Raw genomic sequence first — 25,299 nt, 5'->3', positions numbered from 1 at the left:
GAAGTCCTGGGCATAAAAAGAAGAATGCTTCAACTTCCTTTCCTTACTCTGCCAGGACCTTTGTGCTCCACACTGAGGGGGCAGGAACAGCTGTCAGCCCTGTGCCAAAAGATGGCCCTGCCAGTTCCTACCCACAGTCCAGGCTCCTGAGCCAGGGGAGCATGCCTGGTCTGAGAGCCTGGATCACCAAGGGGATGGAAGTGTCATCCCAGGTTGTGGGGTTCCAGATTGCCTTCAGAGCCGGGGTCCTACACAAAGTCTTTCAGAAGGGAACTGGCATTTGTTGGGCGTCTATTGTGCTAAGGTCTTCGCTGAACCCTTTTCCTACCCCTTCACCTGGACTTTAAGCACCTCTCAAAGAAAAGATCCTCAAAGCAAAAGAGGAAACCGTGGCGCAGGGAGGGAGGGGCTAGGCACGGCCTCCCAGAGGCATACAGTAGGCGCTCAAGTGTTAGTTTGCAGATTCCCACTGGGACCCTCTCCAAGCACCGAGGGCTGGGGACTGGGGGTCTCCCCTATAAAGTATCTGGTGAGCAGGCAACTTGGGTGCTACGGCGCGCATGCCGGAAACGCGTCCCAAGTTTTCGCGCAGACACCCAGCGTGTAGCTGGCCCCAAGGCTGGGAGGGGCGTCCGCTTCCCCTCCCTCGGCACCCCTCCTCCTCTACCAGGCGGGGGTTCCGGGAACCGGCCGAGGCGGGGCAAGAAAGCGGGCCGCCGCGCTGGTCGCTGAGACTCTGGCAGCCCCACAACCCCGTGCTTCCGTCTGTCCATTAGTCCGTCTGTCCGTCCAGCCATGGCTGCGCCGTTCTCGGCACGACCGACCCTGTTGCTGTTGCTGCTGCTGCTGTTACCGCCGCCTCCGGGTGGTGAGCCTGGGGGGAGGGGCGGTGTGTCCTGCCCAGGGACAGGGGCACTCACTTCCCTGTGCTACGCCTAGGACAAGCCAGGCAGCACCAGCCTCACAGTGCTCCCCGCCTAATCCTAATACCCCCAGGCGGTGCGCCAATTTACGGACAGACCTCTTCTCCACTCCAGCACTCCACCTCGCCTGAACTGATACTGCCTAGACCCCAGGCAACTGCCACCTTTGTTCTGTCCTGGCATGGTGATGAGGGTTCAGCCTTCCTCTGATGTTCCAGGGGATTGGGTCCCCAGAGGCTGGAGTAGGATTCCCTTGCCTGGCATTGACTGGGTATAAAAGCCAGGAGGCGGGGCCCCTCCCTCAGAGGCTGTCCCTCTCAGCCTGTGTTTCCTGATTGTCCCCCTCCACCCGGGTGTGTGTGTGGGGGGTTGGCTTCCATGGCCCTTGTGTTCCTGCAGGCGCTGGACTCGGTGTGGAAGAGACACCACCACCTTCTGTGTGATTGTAGACTGATGACTCATAGACTGGAGAGGCAGGCTAGGGGCCTTTTAGGGATGGGAATTTAAAACAGTCTTCTGCCCATCCTTGAAGAGCCAGAGACACTTTGGGGCTGGTGATTTTCTGGAGGAGAAAGGCTTTGTTTCCTGAGGGCTAAGACAAAACTGGAGGACCTGGGGTGGAGAAATGAGAAGGGGGAGTTCTGTACTTAGAATGAGTAACCCCTAGAGTGAGCAGGAGCCTGCCGGAGGATCCCAGGCCCCATGTCTGGGGAACCTTGAGCAGAGTGATTGTCAGAAGAGCATTTGTATCCTGGCCTGGGCCTGAAAGACTCACCAGTATGTGTCTTCAGCCTGACCTGGCCTGTAGCTCTTGCTGTAAAGGCCCAAGTAAAGGTGGATTCAACTTAGCTGCCACAGCTGGGCCATGCTAAGAATACCTGTTTTCAGGTGGCCACCTAGCTGAGCTGGGCCTGTCAATGGTCCTAACCTCTGCTCTATAGCTTTGCCCAGAGAAGGGTTTTTCCTGGAATTGCCAAGAACAAAGTGCAGCCCCATGGCACTTTGTTTCTCAAGGAGTCACTCAGTGTCTCAGTCTTTAGGCTGCCCTCTTCATATACTCAGAGTGCATGATACACCAACTACTCTGGGTTTCCAGACACTGCCTGGGGGCCTGGCCAGTTTAGGGTTATGAAGTCTGAGGCCCACATGCTGTGCTAGGATTGTTTCCAGGCTTACTTCAGGGATTATCATCAGACTTGTCCTCAGCCTACTGTAGTCATATGGGCCTTTCTGAACTGGGTGTTCCATTAGGGATCTGCCTTGGCAGAATCTAGTACTATTCCTCTGGCTTATGGGGTCTAAGTCCATGTTAAGGTAGCCTAAGGAAACATGAGAACATCTGACTGTAGCATCTTCCTCAGCGGCCTGGGTCACTGGTTTTCTCAGCATGATCTTGTATATTGAAGTTTGCAAGATTGTCACTAGGTTCCACCTTTGTGTCTGACAGTCCTTGTGAGAGCTCCAGGACTTCAACTTCACTGAGAACACAGACATTTCCTAGGCACCTGCTTTTATGGATATGTGTGATGGGTGTGAGTGGCTGACTGAATTGGTCAGGAGTCAGCCTGCAGGCATTTGGGGGCTTGTGAAGTCAGGCCCTTGCAGATGTGGTATTCAGTAAATTAAGCTGCTGTGGCTGAGTGATTTGGAGAGAAAATGAGGATTATAAACTGAATAGTCCAGTATCTGGTCTCTACAGGTGGTCAGGGGTGTTACCATTCATCTGTGTACCTGCTGGTCTTGGCAGCTTCTGGAGGAGGTGGCTTGGAGTAAGGTCTGGAAGGATGAGTAGAGTTGAAGGTGAGAGATGAGAAACAGGCAGTATGGCTAGCCTGGAAAGTTGGAGTGATTTTTCAAGGCCCTCTGCAGTCTGCATCCTGCTTTGAGGACTCTGCTTGATCTTGAAGCAGTGGAAACCAAGGGAGGTCTGAGAGTGGGGAGAAGCCCAGTCAGACTCAAACTTGAAAATGTCATTCTTCATCAGAAGGTCAGCAGATTGGCAGGGGGAGAGAGTGAGATGAGTTAGGGCACCTCTGCTGAGGCCCAGGATAGAGGGCAAGGCTGGACAATTGGGCACTGACAAGTATGGTCCAGAGCATGCTTGTGCTTGGTGGCTGTGCCGGGGAAGACTCTGTGCCTGTGGGTCAGAGGGAACAGGTGTGCTTGTGTCTTCTAGCCCATGGCGAGGTATGCATGGCTGCTCCTGGAAGCAACCTATTCCCTGAGTCCTGTCCTGATTTCTGCTGTGGTTCCTGTTTCGACCAATACTGCTGTTCTGATGTGCTGAAGAAATTCGAGTGGAATGAAGAAATGTGTGCTGTACCTGAGACCAGGTTGGTACATTGGTGGGTGATTAGAGCCTCATTGCCGCAGGAGAGTACTGCTTCTTAGGCCTGTCCACCCTCATAAGATGATGACTGGACCCCCTCCTCTGGGCTTGATTCACTAGACCTACACAATTTGTCCTTTGCTCTGCTCCCCCATCCTCAAGGGCATTGGTTTGCCCAGTCTTGGGCAGAGCAGGTTTCTTAGGCATCGGTCAGTGATCTCAGCTGGCTCTGTCCCTGTGGCTCACTCTGGGTGTGTACCTGTATCAACATGCCCTTAGGGTGGGCATCTGGGTGCCAGGTTGCTCCGACTAATACCTCAGGGGTCACTCCAGGGGAATTGGGCTGCGTGAAATAACCACACAGGAGACAGAAATATCTTTTTCTTTGGGGGTGCTATGACAGCTCCTCTGACCTTAAGGGTCCGCAGAAAGAGAGAGAGAGAGAGAGAGAGAGAGAGAGAGAGAGAGAGCGAGCGCGCACATGCTGACCCCTTTTACTAAGGAGAAGCCATTCAAATGAGGCAAGGGGTCAGGTTTCAGGAGGCTAAGTCTACTTAATGATGTCTGCTATCAGCAGGTTGACTGACATCTAGGTAGGCCACACCCAAGGACAGAGTAAGAGAAAGGGACACACAAAAGGCGTTTCCATGGAACATTCTATCCAAAACAGGGCAAGGGGTAATATTATAAAGGAACAGGTGAGCATAGCTCCACCCTTGGGAATGTAGGAAGGCATGCCCATGCACCAAGACACAGTCACTCCCACCCTAAAAGATAGGGGCAATCATCTCCGTTACCCAGGCAACCAGATCTCAGAGTGACCGACAATGCCACAATGCCACACCTGTCAGCAGGGGAGACAGACACAGTCACCAGCTAGTCGGCCTCCTACATCTGGGTGTAAGTGTATCCATAGTGTGTGCATGCATCTGGTTGTGTGTGTGCTTTGTGCAGGGCACAGGGTATGAGTGTTATGTCCTCCCAGCATGACCCATACATTTACCCTGTATCTGGGGTGTAGATTTTGTCATGGCCTTATACCAAGGTATATCTCCCTTTGCCATATTCTGTGTTTTCTTCATGTTTGACCACAGATGTAGAGAGTTGAGGTGGTCATACTCCTCAGCTTATGTCAGGTGCTCATCACTGGTTTGGGCAAAACTAGCCCCCTTCTGCCCCCCATCTTATATATTTACTTAAATCTTTCTGACCATTCTATTCCTCTCCTACTCCATAGGCAACCAGCCTGCTGAGCTTAAGGTATATCCTTTAAAAAAAAAATATATATATATATATATATATATATATATATATATATATATATATAAGTTATAGGTGGATACAATACTTTATTTATTTATTTTTATGTGGTGCTGAGGATCAAACCCAGTGCCTCACACGTGTAGCACTCTGCCAATGAGCTATAGTCCCAGCCCTAGTTATATCCTTTTAATTGTGTTCTTGCCAAGTCTATATTATGTATTATGTTGTGGGCACATATGTAGGATTACAATGAACTCCCTTACTTTTTGCATTTCCGTGTAGTGTTTGTATGTTTCTGTGTGCACATCTGGCCTGTACCCACCAGCTGTGTGGTTCTCCATGGTGTGAATCCAAAAGTGTTGCCATCATAGATGGCTGTGGTAGGTATCCTTATATAGTTCCTCCTTTCCTCTTTTTATGGAGCCTATAAGAATTACCTGAAAATATCTACTGGAGTGCAATTGCTAGATCAGAGGGATGTCACTAAATTACTAAGGACTTCCCAGTGCTCTTGGGAGTGGCTGCATACCTCTCAGCCAAGATTGAGGGTTCCTGATAGATAGATCATATACTACCCTTTTACTTTCAGTTTTTGGGTATCTTTGTATTTCACAAATACCTTAATTTTAAAAATTCATTATGTAATTTTTGTTGTTGTTGTTGTTGTTTTATTTCTTCCCTTCCTTTCCTCACCCTGCCCCCCACCTCCTTCCTTTGTCTGTCTCACTATTTTGTCCAGGCGGGCTTCCAACTCCTGAGTAGCTGGGACTACAAGTGTGGGCACCTGGCCTATGATAATTTAAAAAAAATAAATAAATAAAAAAGCAGGAACATTTATTCCATTTAAGTGTAATGTATTGGCTGGAGGTGTAGCTCAGTGATAGAATGTATGCTTAGCAGGTGTGAGGTCCTGGGTTTAAACTCTGACACTATTAAAAAAAAAAAAAAAAAAGATGTTAAGCTGGGCACTGTGGTGCACACCTTTAATCTCAGCGGCTAGGGAGCCCAAGGCAGGAGTTCCAAGGCAGCCTCGGCAAAAGCAAGGTGCTAAGCAACTGAGTGAAACCTTGTCTCTAAAATATAAAATAGGACTGGGGATGTTGGTCAGTAGTCGAGTGCCCCTGAGTTCAATCCCTGACACCAAAAAAAAAAAAAAAAAAAAAGGTGTTAAATGTAGTGAAGTTATTATAGAACTCTATTTGCTTCCTGAATAATGTCTTATAACCACTCAGTTTACATAATTCTCAACCCATCCCCCCAGATTGTTTTATATACTGTTACATTGTACACAATATACTCTGTGTATTATTGTATTATTTTATTGTACTGTTTATCTCTCTTGTTCTGTACTTCTGTACTTTCTTTTTTTTCTGTATTGTTTTTATGCCATTTTTTCCCACTATTTACTTCTTTTCTAACTCATATGCCTTTAATCCCTTTTTCTTGCCTTATTGCACTGGCTAGATGCAGATGTCTATGTCTTATTTCAAATTTTGAGGGAAAGCATTCAGTCTTTCACTTATGATATTACCTGTAGCTTTTTAATAAGTGCCCTTTATTGGGTTGAGGAAGTTCCCTGCTATTCTTGGATTAATTGTAGTTTTTTTTTCTTTTTAGTTATAGATGGACACAATATATTTTTTTGGTAATATTTATTTTTTAGTTGTAGTTGGACACAATACCATTATTTTATTTATTTATTTTTATGTGGTGCTAAGGATTGAACCCAGGGCCTCACACGTGCTAGGCAAGCACTGTACTGCTAAGCCACAATCCCAGTCCATGGACACAATATTTTTGTTTTATTCATTCATTTTTATGTGGTGCTAGGCAAGCGCTCTACCACTGAGCCACAACCCCAGTCCTCACTTGTAGTTTTAATCTCGAAGGGCTATTGATTTTTTTTTTTGTATCAGGAATTGAACCCAGGGTTGCTGAGCGACATCCCTACCCCTTTTAAAATATTTTATTTAGAGACAAGTTCTCACTAAGTTGCTTATGGCCTTGCTAAGTTGCTTAGACTGTCTTTGAACTTGTGATTCCTCTGCCCAGCCTCCTGTGCCACTGGGATTACAGGTATGCGCCACTGTGCCCGGCAGGGTGTTGAATTTTGTCTAATGCTTTTTCTCTGTTGAGATTTTATGATTTTTCTGTTTTATTCTCTTAATGTGATAAATTATGTTAATCTCATTCTAAAATACTATTTTATCTGAGCATGGAACTTAGTTTTATGGCTATTTTTTCTGTTTTATTCTCTTAATGTGATAAATTATGTTAATCTCATTTTAAAATACTATTTTATCTGAGCATGGAACTTAGTTTTATGGCTATTCATTGAACTTAGGTTGATTGTATTTTTCTCTTGGCATATCAAAGTTTCTATTATACACCATCTTTTAGTGTCCATTATTTCTGTTCAGATAGGAGTAAAACAGTGTGTCCCTCATTTAAAATAAATCTGGGGGCTAGGGATGTGGCTCAAGTGGTAGTGTGCTCACCTGGCATGCCTGCGGCCCAGGTTCGATCCTTAGCACCACATACAAACAAAGATGTTGTGTCCGCCGAAAACTAAAAAATAAATATTAAAATTCTTTCTCTTTAAAAAAAAAATCAGGGGCTGGGGATGTGGCTCAAGCGGTAGCACGCTCGCCTGGCATGTGTGCGGCCCGGGTTCGATCCTCAGCACCACATACAAAGATGTTGTGTCCGCCAATAACTAAAAAATAAATATTAAAATTCTCTCTCTCTCTCTCTCTCTCTTAAAAATAAATAAATAAATAAATAAATAAAATAAATCTGGCTAGGCAAGTACTCTGGCATGACCTCTACCCCTCAATAAAAATCTCTTCTGAGGGCTTTTAAAGATTTTCTTCTTTGATATTGTTCAGTTACATTATAATATATTTAGGTATGGGTTCCTTTTAACTTTTGGTGCTATGTATTTGTGAGCTTCTTAAATCTGTGGTTTAGTATCTCTCATTAGTTATGGAAAAATTTCTATCATTCTTTTTTTTTTTTTTCTTCTTTTTTGGAAGTACTAGGCTTGAAACTAGGGCTGAGCTATATTCTCAGTCCTTTTTATTTTTTATTTTGAGACAGGTTCTTACTAAGTTGCCCAGGCTGGCCTTGAACTTTTGATCTTCTGCCTTAGCATCCTGACTAGCTGGGATTTCAGGCATGTGCCACTGCACCTGGCTGCCATTATTTCTTTAAATATTACTCCTTCCCCCTCTTCTCCTTTTCTTCTGAAACTCTAATTAGATACATGCTACTCTTCTCCCTCCAGTGTCTGTTTTCTAGCTTCTCTTCCATATTTTGTCTCCTTAATGCTTCCTAAATAATGTCTTGTAACCACTCAGTTTACATAATTTTCAACCCATCCACCCAGATTGTTTTATATAGTTTCATTGTACACAATATATTCTGTATATTATGCACAAGAAAGCACACAAAATAAGTGTACAAACCAGTAATTTGTCACAAAACTTACTACCAGCATATACCACCACCCAGAAGAGAACATATATCTGCAACTCAGAAGTCTATTTGAGCCCACTCCCAATCAGTATCTCTCCCACCTCCTAAAAAGGTAACTATTATTCTAACTTTTACATAATTTTTTTCTTCTCTTTTTACTACTGGAAATTGAACCCAGGGCCTCACATATTCTAGGCAAATGCTCTACCATTGAGTTACACCACTAGTCCATTTTTTAGAGTTTTAAAAAATCCTTCTTGCCAGCATGGTGGTGCATGCCTGTAATCCCAGTGACTGGGGAGGCTGAAGAAGGAGAATCCAAGTTCAAAGCCAGCATCAGCAACTTAGCAAGACCTTGTCTCTAAATAAAAAATAAAATGGGCTGGGGATGTGGCTCAGTGGTTAAGAACCCCTGGGTTCAATTTCTGGTACCAAAAAACAAAAACAAAAACAAAACTTTCCTTCCTTCCTTCCTTCCTTCCCTCCCTCCCTCCCTCCCTCCCTCCCTTGGTGTGCTTTCCCACTGAGATACATCCCCAGCCCCCTTTTTTTTTTTTTGACACAGGTCTTGCTTAGTTGGTAAGGCTGAACTCAAACTGGCAATCCTCCTGCCTTTGTCTCCCAAGTAGCAGGGACTATAGGCTACTGATTCTGGTAAACTTTTCTTTAGAGTTATAATGCCCAGGTATGCATCTCTAAATTCCTTGGTTCAGTTTTGTCTTTCTTCTTGAGGGGAGAATAGCTTCTTTGGAACCTTGAAGAGAAACTTTTTTTTTTGTATGTTGGGGTTGAACCCAGGGTCTGTTCATGCTAAGCACATTTTCTACTACTGAGCTACCCTGCCAGACACCAAAACTTCTTTAGGTAATAGATAACATACACATAAAATTAGACAAATCTGAAGTATATAATTTTAGTGAGTTATCACAAGATAAAGACTTACATTTGGAGGGAAGGGAAGAATAGAAGTTCTTTGGACTAGACAAAGGAGAATGAAGGGAAGGGAGTGGAGATGGGAATAGGAAAGGCAGTAGAATGAATTGGACTAACTTTCCTATGTTCATATATTAATACATGACCAGTGTTTACTCCACATCATGTTCAACCACAAAAATGGGATTCTAATTAGAGTAAATTATACTCCATGTATGTTTAATATGCAAAAATACATTCTACTGTCATGTGTCTCTAAAAATAATTAAAAAAAAAACATCTCACATTTATATAACCATAACCTATTCAGGCTAAGAATAGAGCATCATAGTACCCAGAAGCCCCTCACATTCCCTCTCATTTTACATCTCTTCTGTTTTCCCCAAAGCAACTGTTTGCCGCTTTCTCTTTCTCTATCTCACTTATACATACAGGTATGCCTACATACAAAATCTATATATCATACATAGATTGCCTGTGGTTTGGTGTGTTTTCTTTCTGTTAATATTGTGAGTTTGATACACATTGTGTTATTTTCTTGGTTTATGGTATGATAATATTCACCATAACTTATTTATTCATTCTAATGTTGATGAATATCTGGGTTATTTTTATTTTTTTGTCTATTATAAATAGTTGCTGCTATGACCTATAGCTATTCTTTTTTTTTTTTTTTTGGTATTGGGAATTAAACCCAAGGGTACTCTACCTCTGAACCATATCCCCAGCCCATTTAAAAATTTTTAAATTTTGAGATAGGGTCTTCCTAAATTTCACAGTCTGGTCTTAAACTTGACTTAGCCTCCTGAGTTGCTGGGATTATTGGTATGCACCACTGTTCCCAGCTCTGCTTTGAGCATTCTTTTTTTTTTTTTTTTTTAAGATATATGTTTTAAGATATATATATATATATATATATATATATATATTTTTTTTTTTTTAGTTGTACATGGACCCAATATTATTTATTTACTTTTATGTGTTGCCAAGGGTAGAACCCAGTGCCTCGTGTGTGAGAAGCAAGTGCTCTACTACTGAGCCACAATCCCAGCCCCTGCTTTGAGCATTCTTGTACATATCTTTTGGTACCCTTGTTTATGCTTTTCTTTTCTTTCTTTCTTTATTTTTTTTTTGGGGGGGTATTGTGACTATGGGTTGAACTCAGAAGCCTTTAACCACTGAGGCATATCCTCAGGCCTTTTTTTTTTTTTTAGTTGTAGACGGACACAATACCTTTTTAAAATTTATTTTTATGTGGTGCTGAGGATCAAATTCAGTGTGTCACACATGCTAGGTAAGCAGTCTACCACTGGGCTACACTCCAGTTCCCTCAGCTCTTTTTTTATGTTTTATTTTGAGACAGGATCTTGCTAAGTTGCTGAGGCTGGCCTAGAACTTGCAATCCTTCTGCCTAAACCTCCTGAGTTGCTGGGATTACAGGTGTTCACCACTATGTTCAGTTTGTTTGTTTGTTTCTTTCTTTCTTGCTTTCTTTATTTCCTTCTTTCTTTCTTTCCTTCCTTCTTTCCTTCTCTCTCTCTCTTTCTTTCTCTTTCTCTGTTTCTCTCTTTCTCTCTGTTTTTTCTTTCTCTTTTTCCTTTTTCTCTCTCCTCTCTCTTTTTCTTTTTCTCTCTCTTTCTCTTTCTTTCTCTCTCTCTGTTTCTCTCTTTCTCTCTTTATTTTTCTTTCTCTCTCTCTTTCTCTCTCTTCCTTCCTTCCTTCCTACCTTCCTTCCTTCCTTCCTTCCTTCCTTCCTTCCTTTCTTTCATTGGGGATTGAACCTGGGGCACTTTACCACTGAGCTATATCTTCTGCCTTTTTTAAGAAAAAATTTGTTTTGAGACATAGTCTCACTAAATTGCCCAGCCTGGCCTTAAACTTATGATTATCCTGCCTCAGCCTCCTGAGTCTTTGGGATTATAGGTATGCGCCACCATGCCCTGCTTGCATTTCTTTTAAGTATATGCCTAATAGTAGATTAAGAAGGAATCGAGTTTCATTTTCAAATATAGATATCCAGTTGAACCAGGACCATTTACCGAGAAAAGTGTTTTTTTTTTTTTTTTTTTATCATTCTTCAGTGACAACTTTATTATCAACTTGAGTGTCTATATAGGCATGGATATGTTTCTAGGATCTGTTCTGTTGCACTGGTCTGTTTGTCTATCTTTGAACTAATAGAAGACTCACAATTACTGTAGTTTCATAGTAAGGCTTGATATTTTTCAATAGAGTCTTGGTTATTTTTGGCCTTTGTATTTCCATATAAATTTTAGAATTAAACTGGTGCAATGGTGCATACCTATAATCCCAGTGATTTGAGAGGCTGGAGGCAAGAGGATTACAACTTTGAGGTCAGCCTGGGCAATTTATTGAAATCCTGTCTGAAAAAAAAAAGGGGGGGGGCTGGGGATATAGCTTGGTAGTATAGCACTCCTGGGATCAATTCTTAGCACTGTAACTTTTAGAATTAGTTTCATAAAACCATCTTGGATTGTATTGACTCTATAGACTATTGTATTTATTGACTGTATACGATAGGCTGAGAATTTTCCAAAGCTTTTCTTTTCTTTCTTTCTTCTTCTTTTTTTCTTTTTCTTGCAGTGTTTGATATTGAATCCAGGGGCTCGTGCATGCTGGGTAAGTGCTCTACCATTGAACTTACCCCTAGGCCCAAATTTTCCTAATCTTTATTATGATTAGTTTTTTCTAATTCCGTCTTTGATTCATTTCTTTCTTTTTGCATTTTACTATAAGCCGTCAAGAAAAATTAAGCTGCTCCTTCAACGTTTGCTTAGAAATTTCTTTAGTCAAATATCCAATATATTTCCTATTTCCTGTTCTCAGGATCACTCACTTTTTTTTTTCTTTAGTCTTTGTAAGATCTTCTTTTCTTTAGTCTCACTGTATTCTTTTTTTTTTTTTTTTTTTTTTTTGTGGTGCAAGCGAGGCAAGCACTCTACCAACTGAGTTATATCCCCAGCCTTCACTGTAATATTAAACATGTTATCCTAATGTGTCTGATAATTTCAGTACTTAAAGTCCCTGTGGATGTTTTTTTATTGTCAGTTATTGCTGTTGTTTTTCTGTTCCTGTTGTTTAGTGTCTTAGTGATCCTGAAAAGTTTTGATTGTGTGCTTGATGATACATTTGCAAAATTGATTATAGAAATTTGGAGCTCAGGACTCTCCAGGGACATTAGCACTCTAAGATCATTTTGACCTGATTGCAGGGGCTGAGATGATTAGAAGCTCCTTTCTTCTCAAGAAACAGCTTTTCAGTCACAGTACAAGTGAATGAGTGTCATCAGGGCCACCCACCCTTGTAAGGCTCCTTGTCACCTTGGCCTCTTGAAGCTCCAGATGTGCTAGTTGACTTCCCAGCTGCTAACTCCCCTAGGAGAAGAAAGACCTTGGGTATGATGCATATTTATGATCTTTGTTACCAACCTTACTGCCACTGGGTCCCAGCTGTGTATTCTCCATGTCATTACCCTCCAATGCTTTCAAACTGATTATTTATTTATTTATTTATGCAGTGCTGAAGATCAAACCCAGGGCCTAGCTCATGCTAGGCAAATGTTCTGTCCTAGAGCTGGCACAGTGGCACATGCCTGTAATCCCAGGGGTTCCGGAGGCTGAGATAGGAGGATTGAGAGTTCAAAGACAGCTTCAGGAGTGGTGAGGTCCTCATCAACTCAGTGAGACCTGTCTCTAAATAAAATACAAAATAGGAGATGTGGCTCAGTGGTCCAGTGCCCCTGTGTTTAATGCCTGGTACAAAAAAAAAAAAAAAAAATTCTACACGGAGTTAATTTTCAGCTCCACACTGATTTTTTTTTTTTTTTAATATGAAAGTCACACTTTCAATATCAGGTGCCACTCATTGTACCTTGAGTGTGTCTTCTTGAAAAGAATATACAATTGTCAAATAATCTTTTAAGAACTACACAAAATATGGACCACTTCACAATTTTTCATGTCATCCTTGTGCAGGGGCCATGCTAATCTTCTCTGTATTGTTCTAATTCTAAAATTGAAGGGAGCAGCCCACAGTGATTTTGGGGGGTTGGGGGTACTGGGGATTGAACCCAGAAGCATTTCACCACTGAACCCTTTTATTTTATTTTATTTTTTTATTTTGAGACAGAGTTGCTTAGTTGCTAAGTTGCTTAGGACCTAAGTTGCCAAGGCTGGTCTGGAACTTGTGATGTTCCTGCCTCAGCCTCCCAAGTTGCTGGGATTACTGGCATGCACCGCTGAGCCTAGCTGGAATTGGCTTTAAAATAATTCAGAAAAGGGGGACTGGGGCTGTAGGTCAGCAGTAGAGCACATGCCTAGCATGCAAAAGGCCCTCAATTTGATCCCCAGTACTGCTGAAACATAATTGTAATCCAGGTTAAAAAAAAAAAGTAGTAGGAGGTATATGAAACAACAGAGTCCTGGTAACTATGGAAATGAGTGAAAGATACATAGCTCCCCTGAGTTCAATCACTGGTAACCCCCCTCCCCCCCCAAAAAAAAAGCCAATTCCAGAATTACAAAAATTTCTCCTTAACTGTTAGCTTTCTTCGTTAAAAATGAGGCCTTTAGACTTAAAATCAAAATACTATAGTGATGCAGCCACGTCAATATTTATAGCAGCTCAATTCACAATAGCTAAGCTATGGAACCAATCTAGATGTCCTTCAATAGATGAATGGATAAAGAAAACGTGGTATATATATATTCAACATATTTTATATATATATAATATATATATATTATTTTATATATATATATTACTCAGCTTGAAAGAAGAATGAAATTATGGCATTTGCTGATAAATGGATGGAGTTGGAGAATCATGCTAAACAAAATAAACCAATCCCCAAAACCAAAGGCTGAATGTGTTCTCTAATATGTGGTTGATAATTCACAATAAATGGGGGAACTAGAGAAGTAGAGTTACCTTAGATTAGGTGGAGGGAAGGGAAGGGGTGGGGAGGTGGGGATAGGAAGGATAGTAGAACAAAACAGACATTATTGCTTTATGTATATATGTGACTGAATGACCAATGTGATTCCACAACATATACACTAAGAAAAAGGAGAAATTATATCACAGCTATGTATAATATATAAAAGTGCACAAATTCAGTCTACTATCATGTATTTTTTTAAAAAATTTTTAAAAATGAGGTCTTTATATTTTTATTTATTTATTTTATTTTAGGTGCACTTAACCACTGAGCACAACCCCAATCCTTTTCATTTTTTTTATGTTGAGAACAAGGTCTTACTAAGTTGGTTAGGGCCTCACTAAGTTGCTGAGACTGGCTTTGAACCTGCGATCCTCCTGCCTCAGTCTCTCAAGTTGCTGGGATCGAAGGCATGCTCTACAGTGCCAGGCTAAAATGAATTCTTTAAAAAGAAATATGACTACCATATCGGTGACATATTTGGCATAATTAACAGTAACTCTGTAACTTTCAATATTAGTGTGTGATCAGTTACTTCTCCTATCTTTCAGAATGCCTTTCCAGAGGTGGTTTGTTAAAGTCAGAATCCAGACAAAATTATTTTATTAATTAATTTATTTTTACAGTGCTGGGAATTGCATCGAGCCTTATATATGCTAGGTGTGTGCTTTACCACTAAGCTATACCCTCAGCCTTAGGTTACCATTTTAAATATATGTATTGTACCTTTGATTTTCCCTTTTTTTTCTACTTTTTTCCTCTGTTTTGTATCTTTTTCTTTTCCTTAATTAGTCTTGCTAGAGGTCTTTCAGCTTTAGATTTATCTTCTCTATTATTTTCTGTGGCTGTTATTTACTGTTCGGTTTCTTCCTTGTTTTTTGGGGGGTTTTCTCTATTACTTTCATTTTTTTTTAATGGTACTGGGAATTAAACCCAGGAGTGCTCTACCTTGGAAATTTTATATTTTTTATATTAAGTTTTATATTTATTTATATTTATATTAAGTTTTATATTTGCAGAGAGATTCTTGCTAAGTTATACATATCTGACTCCAATTTTTTATTATTGTGCCTCAGCCTCTTGAGTAGCTGGGATTACAGGCACGCACCACTGTGCCATACTGTGTTGCTTTCACGTTTATCTTCTTGAGTTCAATAGTCTTATATATTTTTTTTAAACTTTGGTCTTGGAGATTGAACCCAGGGGTACTTTACCAGTAAGCTACACCTTTTTTTTTTTTTTTTTTTTTTTTAATTTTGAGACAGCATCTTGCTAAGCTGCTTAGGGCCTTGCTAAATTGTTGCTGCTGGCCTTGAACTTGTGATCTTTCTGCTTTGACCTCCCAAGTCAATGGGATTATAGGTATGCACCACCATGGCCAGCCAATCTTGTTTATTTTTAATCTTTTTTCTTTCCTGATAAATTCTACTAAAAGTATAACTTTCCCTTCAAGAACTACTTAAGCTATATTTCATGAATTTTGATCTGTACACTACTTTTTTTAATAATTTTTTATCTATATATTTGTTAATTTCCTTCATGATTTCTTATTTAACACACTATAATTCACAAGTTTTTTAAAAATTTGTCTTTTGGAATCATGTTAATTAAGTATGTGGGGTGTGTGTGTGTGTGTTGTTTTTTAAGCACTTCTTTTATTTGTTTACTTATTTATTTATTTGGTACCAGGGATTGAACTCAGGGGCACCCAACCCCACTGAGCCACATCCGCAGCCCTATTTTGAGACAGGGCTGCTTAGTGCCTCCCTGTTACTGAGGCTAGCTTTGAACTCAATCCTCCTGCCTCAGCCTATTGATCTACTGGGATTACAGGTGTGCACCACTGGGCCCAGCCCTTTCTTGTATTTTTAACTTTGTGACAGCATAGTCTCCTGTTATTGGTTTGTAACCTTACCCTATGTGGTTAGAAAAGATATGTTGTATATCTGTCTTTTGAGAACTACTGAGACTTATTTTGTAACCTTATATGTGGTGTGTCCTGGATACTGTCCCTGGTGCGCCTGAGAAGAATGTGTGACATTGCAGTGTGAGATTTGGTGTGTGTAATAGCTCTTCTGGAGACCTTGAAAACTACCAGTACATGATAGCTTTGGTTCATGTTATGTTTATGCACTAAGATACTGTGTTTGTTCCTGGTATGCAGGTGGGGTTCAAGTGGGTTTCTTATGAGCTTCCTTCTTTGCAGTGCACCCATCCACACGGAGCCACTGGAGCAGCTGGGCTCAGCGCTGAGGTTTGGATCTGGCTTTGACAGCGACCCCATGTCAGGGTAAATAAAACTGTGGTGCAGCTTCCTGGTAGAGGTGACAAGTGGGCTTGGTGAGACCTGTAGGGGTGGGATGGTGCAGTCAATGCAGTGGGGCCCCAATGAAGTTGTCATCATATCTGACCATCAGAACTTTTATTTACATTTTTTGTACCAGGGATTGAACCCAGGTGCACTTAACCACTGAGCCACATTTCTAGCCCTTTTTAATTTTTGATTTAGAGAGAGTCTCACTAAGTTGCTTAGGGCCTATATATATATAAGTTGCTGACGCTGGCTTTGAATTTGTGATCCTCCTGCCTCAACCTCCTGTGCCACTGGAATTATAGGTGCACAGCACCGTGCCTGACCACCAGGACCTTTAACTCTTATGTTGAAGAATTGTCTTCCTTAATGTGTTGGGGTGGGGGGCAGCTGTGATGGGGTGGGGCAGCGGTGACTGATAGGCTTAGGTGAGGGCTGCAGTGATAAAATGTGAGGTAATGATGGTTGTTTTAGTCAGCTTTTTTTGCTGCTGTAACTAAAGGACCTGACCAGTACAACTGTAGAGTAGAAAAGATTTATTTGAGGGCTTATGGTTTCAGAGGTCTCAGTTCATAGAAGTCCAGCACCATTCCTTGGGGTTCCAGATGAGGCTGAATATCATGGCAGAAGAGTGTGGCAGAGGGAAGTGGCTCACATGATCAGAAAGCAGAGAGAGAGACTCCACTCTTCAGATATAAAATATATACCCCAAAGCCATGCCCCAATTCCCACCTCCTCTAGCCACACCCTACCACTTCAGTTATCACTCAGTCAATCCTTATCAGGGGATTAAATCACTGATTGGATTAAGATTTATAGCCCAATCATTTCTCCTCTGAACCTTCTTGCATTGTCTCACACAATGAGCTTTTGGGGGACACCTCACAGCCAAACCATAACAATCATGATGGTCATAAGGGCAGTGGTGATCAGATGAGGCGATGGTCAGTGGTGGCAGTCATGGTGGTGGGGTAATGATGGCTATGATGGGGGCAATGATAGGGGCAGTGAGTGTGGTGATAGGGTGATAATGGTGGGGCAGAGGTGCTGGGAGAGCAGATGCCATGGTTATTGTATCAGAGTTTATGGATCTTAGTCACTAGTCACTATGTTGAGACCCTCATCTCAGGGGACCTAGAAGCAACCCTGTTCCCCAAACTCCAGTCCCCTTGACCAGGCTCCTGTCCTGTCTTGTCACCACCATTACAGGTGTTGAAACGCATGTTTGTGTGGGTAGAGTGAGCATGCAGCCACGTGTGCATGTGTTTTCTGAATGGAGTCTGTTTCCTGAGCTGTCTCCTGCCCTGATGTGTCTGTAAGTTCCTTTCAGCAGAAGGGGCCCACTCAGGCCTAGTTGCCCCTTTGTTTTCCTTCCCTCCCTCCTTCCTTCCTTCCTTCTTCCTTCCTTCCCTCCTTCCTTTCCTCTTTTGTAGTCCTGGGGACTGGTTGTTCTTTTGGCAGGACAGGTACTGAGACCTCAGTGAGCTCTTCCACATCCAGGGAGAGCCCTCATGCAGGAACATGGGCTTTCAGGTGGCCCCATAGGATATTCTGATACCCAGCTATTGTAGACCTGGGGGCAGCCAAGACTGAGCTTCAACTTGAGTATAGTGGGTACTATAGAGGGTTGTGTGCAGTGCTGGGGTCTATGTGGTATTTTAGGAAGAGGACCACTCTGGCTCCTCTAGAGGATGAAAAGAGCAGATGGAGTGGGTATGGCAGCCAGCCAGTGGAAGTAGCTGTGGCCAGCTGGCCAGAGGTGTTGGAGGTGAGCGGGGAGAGAGTACTTGAGGGGAAGGATAGGGAGAGGGGGAAGATGGAGTCTGGTCTTTAGCAGCTGCCAGCCAGCAAGACACAAGAGGGTGGACAGACATAGGGGATGCCCTGGTCTCTTCTTTGGAGACCGGGCTGGGCATCCATCCCTGTGTGGGGATACAGGACATATGCAGGATAAGTCCTACTCATGGGTTTGGGGTGAAAGACTCATCCCAGATCCTTTGGGTGAGAAGAGTGAGAAAAATGTTGAGGATTGAATCTGAGGGTCAGCGGTGTTTGAGAAATGGCAGCAGGAGGAGATGAGAGAAAGGGTTCAGAGAGGGGAGAGAACATCGGGAAGTTCAGGAAGGTAGTATTGTAAACTGCACTGTGAGTTGGGGACATCACCTTGGCAGAGGCATGGTGCCCTTGGCAAAAGCTGTTCAGTGGAGTAGATTGAGAATTGAGTTGAAAGTGTGTACAGTGAGACAGCTCCCTGGAGAGACTTGGCAGTGAACAGAGGAGTGAGATAGGAATTGGAGGAGGAATTAGTGTGCAGGACTTTATTGGCAGTGGTGGAGACTTGAGCTGTGAGAGTACAGAGGTGATGACATAGAATAAGGAGTCTTTTTCTTTTTTCTTTTTTTTGATACTGGGGATTGAACTCAGGGGCACTTGACCACTGAGCCACATCCCCAGCCCTATTTTGTATTTTATTTAAAGACAGGGTCTCACCGAGTTGCTTAGTGCCTTGCTTTTTGCTGAGGCTGGCTTTGGACTTGTGATCCTCCTGCTTCAGCCTCCAGAGCTGCTGGGATTACAGGCATGTGCCACTGTACCCTGCTATCAATGATACTTTTGTGAACACCCTCAGGTGGTTGCCTTTCCGAGACCCTAGGAGACACCCTTTCTGCTGGGTATTCCTGTGTACCATCCTTGGCTGAGGGCTCTGTTTGCCTACTAGAGGGTTGGTTCTTTGGTGGAGGTCCAGCTCCTGCTGCCCCGGCTATGGCCAGGTTCTTGGGAGAAGCCTAGAAGAGGAAAGGCCCTGTGGGCCAGAGGTCTGCACCAGTTCTGCCCCCATTTTCTCTTATCAGCTTTCCTTTTTTCCTCATCTTGAGCCCTCACCTATGGCCCTCATCTCTGGGTTACTTCTTGGGTTCCCGAAGAATGAGGCACCAGGTTCTTAAGAGCACAGGGACCTGGAAGAGCCCAGACCTGCCTCACCTTGAGACATCACACCCTGCTTGGGTTGTGTCCTCCTTCAACGTGGACCTTGGCTTCCCACAGTATGGCCGTGTGGTCTGCATCCACTTGGTGTGTTTCCTCTTTAGAGTTTTGTTGGTCCCCATATCACTGTTGTTTTGGATCCTGATTTCATTGTCCTGTCCCAGCTCCTTGCCACTCACAGGACTACTGGACTTGACTGATATGTTTTCAAGGACCTGAGTAGTAGAATCTCTGGTCATAGTAACCGGGGGGCCAGTCACTATTGACCCTCTGCCCTGACTCTGCTGTGACGATGAGCAGGAAAGACAGGTCCATGAGGTGAGATGTGAGAGCATCATGAACCTGGGCTGTCTTCCTGACCTCAAAGTGTTCTTTCTGTGGTTCTTAGGCCCACGTACTGCGTTATAGACTGTCTGGTGTCTTGCCAGTATCATGGGTTGTCTTAGTCCAAAGACAGCTCTTTTATTGTCTAAACACTGGGCATCTGCCACCTCCTGGAGGCCCTCAAGCCCCAACCCTACCTGGGCTGTTCGCTCCATTGGTCTCCTGCTTAGGCTGACTCTGCCTTCTGAACTTGATCTTCAGACTCCTTGATTTTGGCTTGACCCCCATTTTGGGGACGCCCCTTCCTTCCTATTGGTGGTGTAGTTCCATTAATTCTGAAACCTGATGTGGCCATGGTCCTCTGCCACATTTTGCAGCCGCTCTTGAGTGTTGCTTGGTTTCCTCAGAGCATCATGCCTGACAGTTCTGCCAGGGGCTGCCCTTGGGGTCCCTGAGTGAATTTATTAATTCATTTATTAGGAACCTGCTATGTTTTAGGCCCTGGAAATATAGTAATTGCCTAAGGCAGGCGTAAGATGCAGTTTATCAAGTGCTCACACAAAGGAATTATTATTATTATTATTTTTTTTGGTGGGGAGGTGGTTTACCAAGGACTGAACTCAGGGGTACTGGACCACTGAGTTATATCCCCACCCCTGTTTTGTATTTTATTTAGAGACAAGGTCTTGCTGAGTTACTTAGTGTCTTGCTTTTGCTAAGGCTGGCTTTGAACTCATGATCTTCCTGCCTCAGCCTCCCTAGCTGCTGGGATTACAGGCATGCACCACTGCGCCCAGCACAAAGGAATTCTTTTTCTTTTTTTTTTTTTTTTATTGGTTGTTCAAAACATTACAAAGCCCATGACATATCATCTTTCATACATTTGATTCAAGTGAGTTATGAACTCCCATTTTTACCCCAAATACAAATTGCAGAATCACATCAGTTACACATTCACAATTTTTACATAATGCCATATTAGTGACTGTTGTATTCTGCTGCCTTTCCTATCCCCTACTATCCCCCTTCCCCTCTCCTCCCATCTTCCCTCTCTACCTCATCTGCTGTTGTTCAATTCTCTCCCTTGTTTCCCCCCCCTTCCCCTCACAACCTCTTCTATGTAATTTTATGTAACATTGAGGGTCTCCTACCATTTCCATATGCTTTCCCTTCTCTCTCCCTTTCTCTCCCCCCACTCGTCTCTGTTTAATGTTAATCTTTTCCTCATGCTCTTCCTCCCTGTTCTGTTCTTAGTTGCTCTCTTTATATCAGAGAAGACATTTGGCATTTGTTTTTTAAGGATTGGCTAGCTTCGCTTAGCATAATCTGTTCTAATGCCATCCATTTCCCTGCAAATTCTATGATTTTGTCATTTTTTAGTGCTGTGTAATACTCCATTGTGTATAGATGCCACTTTTTTTTTCCATTCATCTATTGAAGGGCATCTAGGTTGGTTCCACATTATAGCTATTGTGAATTGTGCCGCTATGATCATTAATGTGGCAGTATCCCTATAGTACGCTCTTTTAAGATCCTCAGGGAATAGTCTGAGAAGGGCGATAGCTGGGTCAAATGGTGAGGAATTCTTGTTTACATATTGAGGTAGAAAGGAACTTAATTCTGTAAAAGCATTTGACAAGAAGCCTGACCTCATCTGTAGGGAGCTGATGCTTTGAACTGAGGTTTGAAGAGCGAGAAGGAATTAATGATGTAGGAGTGAGGATGGAGGGAAGAAAAGCACCCACCAGGCAGAAGGACCTGCTTGTGCAAAGGCCCTGAGGTAGGACACAGCATAGTACTTTCAAAAACTGAAAGGTTCATGTGACTGGAGCACAGACAAGGAGGGAGTGTGAGAGTCCCAGATCATGACAGACTTTGTAGATCTAACAAGGAGTTTTATTTAAATTTTTAGTTAAAAATTGGAAATTTCTTTATTTTAAGTTTATGTCTAGTTAGACAAACTCCAGAATTTTTTCTTCTTTAATTGTCAACTATAATATACATACAGAAAACTACACATATACCCATAATTTAGCAAGTACTTTACTTATAAAGCAAATTACTGTTTCCAACAGCTAGAAGAGTCATAGTGTACATTTGAGCAGGGGGTGCCATGGTCAGACCTGGTAGGATGGTGCAGTGGGGTGGCAACTGCCTCTTATCTTAGTAAGGCCAAATAGAAGCTTGGAGAGTATGCTGGTAGAAGAGGAGAAGCAAAAGGGACCTGCTGGAAGTATCCTGTTTGTCATCCAGGGCCCTAGGGTTGTGCTGGAGGGGGTAGGTGGATGAAGGTGCTCATCTGGGAGAATGGCTGCAACAGAGTAGGCAGTAGGGTGGTGAGGAGCTAGAGGTGAGCTTGTGTGTTGTTCAGGCATGCCCAGGCTGGGGCATCTCTCAGATCCCCCAGTGGAGCTATTCTGGGTAGCAGACAGCTGAGGCAAGTGAGGATCAAAGGCGGCTCTGGAAAGGCTTGGCTTCTCCTTCTCCCCCTTAGTCCCCTCCTGGCTGCTGGCACCTGGGCCATGACTGTGTCTTTAAGAGGGTGGCTCCAGGGCCTCTTGTGTCTGTCCTTCCTGCCGCTGACGTCAGGGATGGGCAGGACCGAGGAGGCGATTTGCTTTTCTTTTCCTTGAAAGGGGAGGAGATTGAAACTGAGTGGCCTCTCTTGAAAAGGGGAAATTCCAGGCATGCAGGAAGCCCTAGGGTGAAGGCGGAGGCTAACATGGGGTGAGCTTGGGTGCCATTCTTTAGAGACTGAGACAGGAAACAGAGCTTGCTCCAGAACTGACGCTGGCTCTGCCTGGGCATATCATTGATTGTGTATGAATGTGTGTTCCTACATTCCTGCCTCTAGCTGGGCAGGGAGACAGCTATGGTCTGATGGTCCTGTCTTAAGGGCTTGTACTGGCCACTTGGTGGTGATGGCTCCCATCCTGGGAGCTTGCCTGGGTGCTTTTGAGCCTAGAGTGTGCAGAGCCTATTCTTTGACTAGGGAGCCCAGCCATACTGAGAGTGTGTTGCCCCTCTGGGCTGTGAACTGGAAGCCCATGTTGGGGTAGGGTGGGACCCACACCCTCCCTGGCCTCCAAGGGGCACATGCCCTGTAGCTAACAAAGCTATTTCCAACTTTGAATGTATATGTAGTGCATTTATTTACCAAGCATTTACCTTCTATAAGAATACTTTGGGGCCCCTGGGAACATGGGAGGATAGTAAGGGGCCCTGTCTGTCTTTGGAAGTCTGTGTTGGTGAACTTTCTACCCTGCTTTTTCACAGGGCAAGCCCTCATTCTGTGGGCACCTGGGTTGGTCAGGGAAGACTCTTACAGAGACCACTGCTCTGCTCTGTCCACTCTGCCCCTCCAAATCATCCTGTCTACTTTTAGCTTTCTCATCTAGGAAGGAACCATGCCACAGTACCTGGCTTGTGGCACGTTCCTGAGAGCCATCTGCTTTGTGGTTGCAGGGGCGGGGGTGGTGATGGACAAGGTGTATATGCAGGGTGGCTCCCCTCCTGAGAGGGGAGCAGAGGACAGACCCTGGGCTAGGAGCTTTACAGAGCTCCTAGTTCACAAATAACCCCATTTTACATGTGAGGAAACTGACACTGAGACAGGTTCAACTACACAACTAGGAAGTTTCGGTATCTATATTGCTTAGAGTCTTTTTTGGTAAGAGGGATGTTCCTTGGAGCAGTTGAGGTATGGACTGCTTCTCCTGGGGAGGGGGAGGGGCCTTGGGTCATGACCAGCTCTTTGGCAGGTTTGGAGCAACTGTAGCCATCGGCCTCACCATCTTTGTGCTCTCTGTTGTCACCATCATCGTCTGCTTCACCTGCTCCTGCTGCTGTTTGTACAAGATGTGCCGCCGACCACGTCGTAAGCATGCCCCACACCCCACCCCTCATCCTACCGGGACCCTTCTTCTGTGCAGGTCCAGATTCCTGGATAGGCAAGGGCAGCTGACCAGAGCCCTATTTTGGCCAAGCTGGAGGGATGAGGGGCAAGCCAACCTCAAGACCTGGGGAACTGGAGTGTCTTAACTGGGATTCTCTTTGCAGCCGTTGTGACCACCACCACTGCCACCACTGTGGTGCATGCACCTTACCCTCAGCCTCCAAGTGTGCCCCCCAGCTATCCTGGACCAACATACCAGGGCTACCATCCCATGCCCCCGCAGCCAGGGATGCCAGCAGCACCCTACCCGACACAGTACCCACCACCCTATCCAGCCCAGCCCATGGGCCCACCAGCCTACCATGAGACCTTCGCTGGTGAGTACCACTGCAAATTCTGTGACCCTGCCTGCCCCTCAGCTCATGCCTGTACCTCCGTATCCCAGGGTATGTCATTGGATGTTTCTGTCCCTTTCTGCTAGCCAGCCCATTTGCATTACAGCCCACTGTGCCACAGCTAACCAATGTCCTCTTTACTTTCAGGAGGTGCAGCCATGCCATACCCTGCCAGCCAGCCTCCTTATAACCCAGCCTACATGGATCCCCCAAAGGCAGCCCCCTGAGTTTGCCTCTCTAGCTGCCACTTGATTATGTTGTGTGTGAGTGGTGTGCAGGCACAGTTCTTTACTGCCCTGTGTGTGGTGTGTGTGTCCTGTCTAGGCACGTGGCTTCCTCTGATACTGACCAGGTAGGGAACAATCCTTGCCAGAGTAGGCTGGGACCAAATTTTTGCTTCCTCACTTGAAATCATGCTTCCTGAAACCTCAAGCATATTCAAAGAATGGGTCTTTTCCAACTCACTCCAGGGTTACCAGGTTCAGTCTGTCACATTAGAATTGAAATTTTTATGGGCACCATGGGCCATGTATTCTGGTTTTAGGAATGGCCAGTTGCTGCTCAAAATCCTGGCTTTTTCCTAGGGTTTGGGTTACCCTTTGCAGAGCCTGTGCTGTGAAGCAGGCAAGTAGACAAAGTATGGGATTTGGCTGAAGCTCAGTGCTTTGGGTAGGTGTCCCTGGAGTGGGTGCCATACTCAGTGGAGGTTGGTCGGCTCCTGATGTCAACACACCCCAAGCACAGTCCCATCTACCTGACAGCCCTCTATCTGGACTGTCCTTCCATCCTTCCTGCAGGGCCAGATGCACTCATGATTCCTACCACCAATGGGGAAGCTGTCCCCCTTGCTGCCCAGCCTCTGCCACAGGTGGGCAAGGGGGCCTGTCCACCAACACACTCAGGTATCCTTCCTGCAGTGTTTTTTACTTTTAGCCAAATGTTTTGCCTGTTTTCTGTTTTAAGATGTGTGATAGTTGATGTGAAGCTGAAATGTATGGAGAGAAATTGATCCACAACCTAACCTCTGATACTCTGTTTCCCCTGGTCCTAGCCTGATAGGAATATCCAACTCATATACCCCAATCTATAGTTGTCCTGGCAGTAGGGACACCAGGGCCAAGGGACCATCTGGACCAAAGGTGAGGGTTGGGGGCTTGGGTGGCAGCTCTGACCCAGATACAAATACCTCGGTGTACCCTGCCCCTGTTAATGTTTGACCAGGTCTGTTTTAGCTTTCAATCTGTTAATGTGTTTCTAAGAGTCTAGAGTCTGCACCCTTGTTTATAATAAAAACAAATATTTAGAGCTGCCGTCTTCTTTTTTTTTTTTTTTTTTTTTCAGAGCCTTAGTAACTGGGATTGAGCCTTAGGCTGAGTATTGTTTCCATTCACTATTTGGATATATGTATTTTCCCTACTTTTACTGGGCTCAAAGGTTTGCTTATTTTGTGAAGAGAGTAAGGGACAAGGACTACTCCCCAAGTCCCTAGTACAGGTAGAGGCTC

The 25,299-nt window shown here is 44.0% G+C and overlaps 1 protein-coding gene and 1 non-coding gene across 4 annotated transcripts; one reads left to right on the top strand and one right to left on the bottom strand.

The window, feature by feature from the left end:
- The first annotated feature begins 686 nt into the window (after positions 1-686).
- Positions 687-25,063, top strand: Shisa5 (shisa family member 5). 3 transcript variants are annotated; one of them, XM_026383866.1, is made up of 6 exons: positions 687-868; positions 3,100-3,256; positions 16,092-16,175; positions 23,267-23,382; positions 23,565-23,777; positions 23,943-25,063. In XM_026383866.1, exons 1-6 carry the CDS (start codon positions 796-798, stop codon positions 24,020-24,022), a joined length of 723 nt encoding a protein of 240 aa, XP_026239651.1. In that variant the 5' UTR covers positions 687-795; the 3' UTR covers positions 24,023-25,063. The 3 variants fall into 3 exon arrangements, with proteins under 3 accessions (XP_026239651.1, XP_026239652.1, XP_026239655.1); XM_026383867.1 differs by lacking the exon at positions 16,092-16,175; XM_026383870.1 differs by lacking the exons at positions 687-868; positions 3,100-3,256; positions 16,092-16,175 and adding an exon at positions 21,621-22,232.
- LOC113179447 (U6 spliceosomal RNA) lies at positions 12,876-12,978 on the bottom strand. The gene has a single exon (XR_003300350.1). It is a non-coding gene; the product is annotated as a U6 spliceosomal RNA (small nuclear RNA).
- Positions 25,064-25,299: the final 236 nt, after the last annotated feature.

Source organism: Urocitellus parryii, chromosome 2 (genome assembly GCF_045843805.1).
Source record: "Urocitellus parryii isolate mUroPar1 chromosome 2, mUroPar1.hap1, whole genome shotgun sequence".
NCBI lineage: Eukaryota > Metazoa > Chordata > Mammalia > Rodentia > Sciuridae > Urocitellus > Urocitellus parryii.
This window is presented reverse-complemented; position numbering and strand designations above follow the sequence as displayed.